This window comes from Electrona antarctica (genome assembly GCF_951216825.1).
Source record: "Electrona antarctica genome assembly, chromosome: 5".
Classification (NCBI taxonomy): Eukaryota; Metazoa; Chordata; class Actinopteri; order Myctophiformes; family Myctophidae; genus Electrona; species Electrona antarctica.
In genome coordinates, this window is record NC_136810.1 from 26104683 (window position 1) to 26111862 (window position 7180).

At 50.5% G+C, this 7180-nt stretch overlaps 1 protein-coding gene across 3 annotated transcripts in view; it reads right to left on the minus strand.

Moving 5' to 3' along the window:
* Positions 1–2568: 2568 nt before the first annotated feature.
* dusp8a (dual specificity phosphatase 8a) overlaps positions 2569–7180 on the minus strand; it is a 91763-nt gene continuing 87151 nt past the window's right edge. For all 3 annotated transcript variants that reach the window (XM_079501348.1, XM_079501349.1, XM_079501350.1), the window contains 4 exons: positions 6139–6305; positions 5420–5579; positions 4744–4867; positions 2569–4098 (listed from right to left, as the gene is read on the minus strand). In XM_079501348.1, the coding sequence (XP_079357474.1) occupies positions 2856–4098; positions 4744–4867; positions 5420–5579; positions 6139–6305 (1694 nt within the window). In that variant the 3' untranslated portion in view covers positions 2569–2855. The remainder of the gene's footprint in view (positions 4099–4743; positions 4868–5419; positions 5580–6138; positions 6306–7180) is intronic.

Below are 7180 nucleotides of genomic sequence, written 5' to 3' on the forward strand. Positions count from 1 at the left end.
TTTCTCTTGCAACGGTGCCGTTCACTGAAAGCGATATTTATTATGAATATTTTGACGACACCGCAGTGCGACGGAGTATAAACCACGCCTTACTTTGTGCGTGAGATCGACCGGATCACCGCAGGGTACAAACAGGCTCAGGCTCTGCACAATAGTCATTTTGGAATGCTTCCTTCACAGGTGTTATCAATTATACTTATTAAGGCTCAGCTGTTCCATTATAAGCACAGCTGGTTCTCAAACCGTTTAATAAAAAAAGGACCCCCATAACTCTGAGAGAGTACAATTGGAACAAAATGGACCTTTACGGGTGCATTTGATTCCATTTGGAACCGTCTCCAGTACAGGCCAACATGTACAGTAGCAGGCAGCACCCTGACTCTGTTTGACCAGAATGGAACAGAGCCTTAATTAGTATCATCGGTAACACCTGTGAAGGATGACGACAAAAAAAAAATCCAAAATGGCTGCTAGTGCCTAGAGCCTATATTGTGGATGAATCCATGAACACACACAGCACTGAATAGAGCAGGTGTTGAACCACTTCAACTCTACATGGTTCCATAAGAATACCGGAGAACTCGCCAGTTTACCAAGTCGCCGCAGCGAAAATTCTTCATCAATGTCTTCATCGTTATGCTAACATGCTGTCTTCATCAGTGTAGTAGGTCAAACTCACTGATCCAAAGTGATCAAATTATTTTGTGCAATTAAATGGTCAGCTAGATAATGATAAAAAGGTGAGTATGTGAATACCAATGATAAGTAGGCCTACCATTTCAGGAATTGTTTACTAATGAATTACATTGTTTCGGTACATACTAGTGTCTTTTCTCCCCCACCCCCCACACACACGCAAACACACGCACGCACGCACAAACACACACACACACACACACACACACACACACACACACACACACACACACACACACACACACACACACACACACACACACACTGCATCACTTTCCCCAATAAAGAAGGAACAGCACATATTGCTTGCTTGAATTTGTTGACTGTGTTGTATTTTTTGTAACGAGCGTGTTTTCATAAATACGATACAGCGGAAAAAAATAAGGAACCAAAATCAATAAAGGAAAAAAAAGGGGAAAATAAAATAAAGTCCACATAAACATTATATTAATTCTCATTACCAGAATGAACAGATACAATACATTAAAAACTATAACTGAACAAAAGAAAAAGTCCACTAAAAAATAAATCCATTAAAATTGCTATATATATTCATATTGTATATATAGTACTTGTCTGTCTGTAGCCAGCCTTTCTGGTGCATGCTCAGTGGTGAGTAGGGGAGAGGGGGGGGGGGGGGGGGGGGGTTATACACGGCTTTGGGAGGAGCAGGGCGGGGGTTTCGTGGAGCGATACATGCGTGTATAAAAACTCCCAACGCATTGAGGGACCATTTCACCCCACCCACCCACCCGCACCGCACCGCCCGCCCCAACACAAAAATAACCCCTCAATCCAATCGTCCCACATGTTTAACACTGGAATACAAGGAGCCAATGTCTGGGGGGAGGGGGGGGGACGCATTGTGCTTCTTTGGGGGGGGGGGTTCATCTTCATCAACAGTCACTAGGGAGTCATCGCATCAACAGACAGAACGAAACACGGGAGGGGGATCCTTCCATCGCATCGACAGACAGAATGAAACACGGGAGGGGGATCCTTCATTGTTTGGGGGGTTGCAGTACCACCTGCACAGTCAGTGCTTGTATAGGGAGAGGGAGAGAGGGAGAGAGAGAGAGAGAGAGAGAGAGCATTGGAGCAAGTGGAAGCCCCATTGGGTCGTCCCGTCCCCCCAACCATGGGGAGGTTCCAATGGGCTCCACAGGGAAATTATGAGGAACAGTTTAAACATTTAAGCTGTTTTATTTTGCGGCTATTCAAATAAATTACCCATCTACAAGCTCACAAGTATCTATTGTGAGTTTGAAATGGAAATTACACAAATCTTCTCTTATGGGTGTCCCTGGCACAAAATAGTTTCGTATGGGATATGGGGGGGGGGGAAAGAACAACTGCATTAGAGAGAGAGTGATAGAGAGAGGAAGACTTTGTGCTGTGCTGCTGAGGTGAACAGGGACCAGTGCTGTGTGACAGGGATCTGTCTGTCTGTCTGTCTGTCTGTCTGTGTGTCACTCTTGTTGATCTCGTCATTAATGAATGTGTAGCGGGGGGCCGGGGTAGGGGGGAGGGGCAGGGGGCAGATAGAGCCATGCTAAGGGTTTTGAGATTTCGTCGAATCACCAAATGGTAGGGGGGTTGGGCTGTTTTCAAATCACTAAGCTAATACACCCATTTAAGTGTACATTTTGACCCGCTGGGGGGCGAGTGTACTTGATATCTTGGGTGCTCTGACAAAAGGAAAGGACCCACTCTCCGTGGGTCATGGGGTTGCGACATGCGACACTCTTGCGCCCTGGGTCTGTGTCTTTATGTGCGCCAGAGCAACGTTCACCTTCAACGCCCCAACGGCTGCCCCCCCCAACTGACGTTCCAAACCCCCCCCCCCCCCCCTTGGGCCCCCCCAACTCGCGTTCTTCAGCCTGCATTTCTATTTGGTATTCTGTAGGTTTACAGTCTGCATAGTCTGTCTCTCTGTCCGCTAGAGGGCTACACAGCACCAGTTAACCCATCCCATGCACATTGTCTCTCTTTTGTGTGTCCGTCTTGTTAACGTCTTTCAGGCTTCTCAGTTCTCAAGTCTTTTTTTTAACACTGTCTTGTGTGGGGAGCACAGGGAATGCTCTCCCGCTCCCCTGTGTACCCGGGTCCGTTTGTTTTGGTCCCACCTAGGGGCCTGTTCTCATGGGGTTCATTGACTGTCAGGACACCTCGATGATCTCCATGCTCCCGGAGAAGCTGGACTGCTTCCCGATCTTCCCCAGCTCTTCCCGGGACCGCGACTCGGAGATGCCGTCCTCAAACTCCATCTGACAGCTGCGCCGCTTGTACTGCTTCTCCGACGCGGGCCCGCCACCGCCGACCGTGCCGTTGGACATGGCCGACGCGGCGGGGTCCGGGCGGTCCCGCTGTGCCTGCATGGCGGCCGCCGGCGCCTTCTCCCGCGGAGACTTCTCCCGTAGTCGCATGCCCTCGCTGCAGCCGAACGCCATGTACGCAGAGCTGCTGCCGAACCGCAGCGATGACGACTCCTCCCTTCCCGTGTCTCCTCCTTCTCCTCCTCCTCCTCCTCCTCCTCCTCCTCCTCCTCCTCCCAGCTCCATCTCTCCCGCTGCCCCGAAGTGCCAGGGGGCGTCGGCCGTGGGGGTGACAGGGGTGGTGGCCTGGACGGTGTCTCTGTGTTTGGTCCACATGGCCCCGGAGCCCACGGTGGGCTGCGAGGGCAGCGACAGCTTCAGGCCGTCGTCCAGGCTGGGGCTGCGCTGGCCCAGCGCCAGGCTGAGGGACTGCGGGGGCGGCTGGTGGTGCGAGTGGATGGGAGAGCTGTTGGCGCTGTGCTTGGCTTTCCTCCTCGGCCGGGACGACGACGCGTTGCACAGACGGAGGGGCCCTTCGCTGCTGCCCCCCGCTGACCCCAGGCCTCCGATGCTGCCCCCGCTGCCCGGCGACGGGAAGGGGGACTCGGCCGAGCCTGGGCTGTCCAGGCTGGGGGAGAACTGGGGACAGATGCCGTTGGAGACGCCCGTCCCGGGGCTGTCCAGCTTGCACAGCTTGGGGACGTCCTCGGAGTGCGTGGGCGCCAGGCGCAGGCATTGAGGGGTGCTGGGAGAGTACACGGACTTGATGTCCAGGGAGAAGGAGCGCTTAAGCCGGTTAGTGTCCATGATCCTCTCTGCGGAGAGGTGCAGGCCGTTGATGCCCTGCTGGAGGGAGGTGGGAGACGGTAGCTTGGTTTCCGTCAGGGTCAGGTCGTCCGCCATCGCCTGCGACCCCGTGCCGACTCCGTTGACCTCTGAGCCGGGCTGCTGGCCCTTTCCGTCCGAGTCGGCGTGGTGGGATCCGGCGCCGAGGGCCTGGAGTAACCGCAGCTCCTTCTCGAACTCCAGCAGCTGACCCAGGAAGTTGAAGTTGGGCGATATGGAATGTCGCCGGTCCTTCACGAACCTGAATGAGGTGGGGGAGAAAAAGAAACAACACATTAATGCCACCATAGTAGTGAATACCATCTTAATGCCACCATAGTAGTGAATACCATCTTAATGCCACCATAGTAGTGAATACCATCTTAATGCCACCATAGTAGTGAATACCATCTGAGAGCTAAAAGAAACAACACATTAATGCCACCATAGTAGTGAATACCATCTGAGAGCTAAAAGAAACAACACATTAATGCCACCATAGTAGTGAATACCATCTTAATGCCACCATAGTAGTGAATACCATCTTAATGCCACCATAGTAGTGAATACCATCTGAGAGCTCCGTGAAATGGCTGGGATCCATATGAGGCTTTCTGATATGAAAATTTCCATGGATGAACTAGACCTAGGGTGTGAACTTTTTACACCACCATACAAAACATGAACCCTTTGTCAGTGTTTTCCAGACAAGGCAGAAAAGCCCTATTGTACAATGCAGTGTTCCCTGGCAGCCATTTAACAATTGCACTTCTCAGGACTGGAGGGGTGGGTGGGTGGCAGGGTGGGGGGGGCGGAGTAGTTCGAGAGAACCGTCTAGCATTTCCTCAAACAGTGAGTGGGGCTGACACCTAAGCTCAGCTGGTGGCAGATGGAGGAGAGAGCGTACCTGTAGGCGTCATCCGATGACATGCCCATTGTCTTCATGATATATGCAATGGCGATGGTTGCCGAACGCGAGATTCCAGCCAGGCAATGCACAATGACTCTGCAGTTTGACACCTTAGCTTTGTCTGTGGGGTGGAAACAAACAAGGCGTGAATGCCGTGAAGACACCACATCGCAGTCAAGTCCCACAAAACGCACCAGAAAAAAAATGTCCCACAGACGAGCACCCCAGATTTTCTTTTTTTACACCAGCGAGTCTCTCAAGGAGACAATGGACACCCATTGAAAATAATCTGCCGTTTCCTCGCAGAGTGCATAGGGTCACTCAAAACGGATATGTTGTACCTCTTCCCATTGTTAGCTGTGTGACTATAATATAGCATATGACTGTTTCCACTTGTAACGTAACGTGGACGAGACAGTGTCCAGTTTCATGGAAACGTACTGTAACTGGAGGTGAATTCATTGTTTCGCAAAGAAGCACTTTCATTATTGGTTTGCTAGAGCGTGTCACTGTCATCCGTTTTGGGCGTTTTCACGCATTGGTTAAACCCTCCAGACTTTAACCAATGCGTCCACATTGGTTAAAGTCTGGACGCAGACTTTTTTCACCGTCCACATCAAATCTCTTGCCCCAAAATAGCTGATGTTGGACAAGGCTAACGTGTGGTCCTTACCGATGAACTCGTTGGTCTTGTCCAGCCAGGGCAGCAGCTTCTCACAGTAGTTGTCGTTGACGGGGATCCGCATGAAGTGGCTCTCACTGATGAAGTCTGGCTTGGGGCAGGTGTTGCTGGCGTTCAGTACGTACGTGATGCCATTCTGAGCCATCAGGTCCTGACGGACAGAGAGAGAGAGAGAGAGAGAGAGAGAGAGAGAGAGAGGAAGGACACTTTAAAAAAAGAATGTTTGGAATCTCATTTGGAATATAAAAAACAAATGATGTTCGCATAGAGAACAAAGTGTCTGCTCTCCATATAGGACAGTGGTTCCAAAACTTGTTCATGTCAAGGACCCCCAAATTGACACTAATTAGCCCGTGGACCCCCATTTGAAAAGATATGCCAGGGACCCCCATAAGAGAAGATTTTGACGGCTCTAGCAGTGATTCTCAAACCGTTTAATTTCAAGGACCCCCCAGTTTGACATGCATTAGGCCCCCCATTTGAAGGCATTTCTATCTCTGGGCCCCCAGTTTATAATGTAAAATCAATGTTAATTTAACTCTGACGGATCCATTTGGTTCCATTTGTACACTGGGGGACCCCCTGGAACTCCCTCAAGGACCCCTGGGGGTCTCCGGAGGCCCGGACCCCACTTTGGGAACCACTGCCATAGGACACCTGTAGCTGTTTAACAGGCACAACAAAGGTACAACAAAAGCGTGCAGACTCACCTTGTTGAGCACATCCTTCTGGGAGCCCAGGTAGAGGTGCGCTAGAATGCGGGTGGGCCCCACGTTGGTGACAGGCATGCAGGGCTGAGACAGGCTCATGGGGAGAACGCTGGCAGGCTTCGCCTCGCATAGCCCCGGGAAACAAGTGGAGAACGCAGCGAAACCTCCTGCCAAAGGAAACAAAACAAAAGGGAAGAAAGAAAGCGGTTAGTTTACACTGTTTGGGTTTTCCGTGGATCAATCACATTGACTGGGAACACAGTGGATCAATCACATTGACTGGGAACACAGTGGATCAATCACATTGACTGGGAACACAGTGGATCAATCACATTGACTGGGAACACAGTGGATCAATCACATTGACTGGGAACACAGTGGATCAATCACATTGACTGGGAACACAGTGGCTGCAAAGCAGTCCTCCACTCTTAGGGTGTACAGCTGCCAACGGGCCTCTTGAAATAAGGCATCGTCCCCTTTATTTGTAAACTAAAAGACGTGTCCCTCATTGAACTGATAAGGGACACACTTTGTTCCTTAAGGTTTAAGGAGTCAATCAATAATGACACACATTCACAGTTCAAACGGCTCATATGCATATAGTCTCTGTCGGGTGGAAACCTCATATTTCCCAAACTGTTACTTGTTTTCAGGATTCAAAAATATAAAAAGTAGAAGATGGACAAGCTCAAAGCGTGTCGCTTCACGCTTGCAGATCTGCTACTTTTGATACTTGTGTGTGACGCTGTAGTATGATCACGCAGGGCATTGTGACACTGTAGTATGATCACGCAGGCATTGTGTGATGCTGTAGTATGATCACGCAGGGCATTGTGACACTGTAGTATGATCACGCAGGGCATTGTGTGATGCTGTAGTATGATCACGCAGGGCATTGTGACACTGTAGTATGATCACGCAGGGCATTGTGACGCTGTAGTATGATCACGCAGGGCATTGTGACACTGTAGTATGATCACGCAGGGCATTGTGACGCTGTAGTATGATCACGCAGGGCATTGTGACGCTGGGGGGGGGT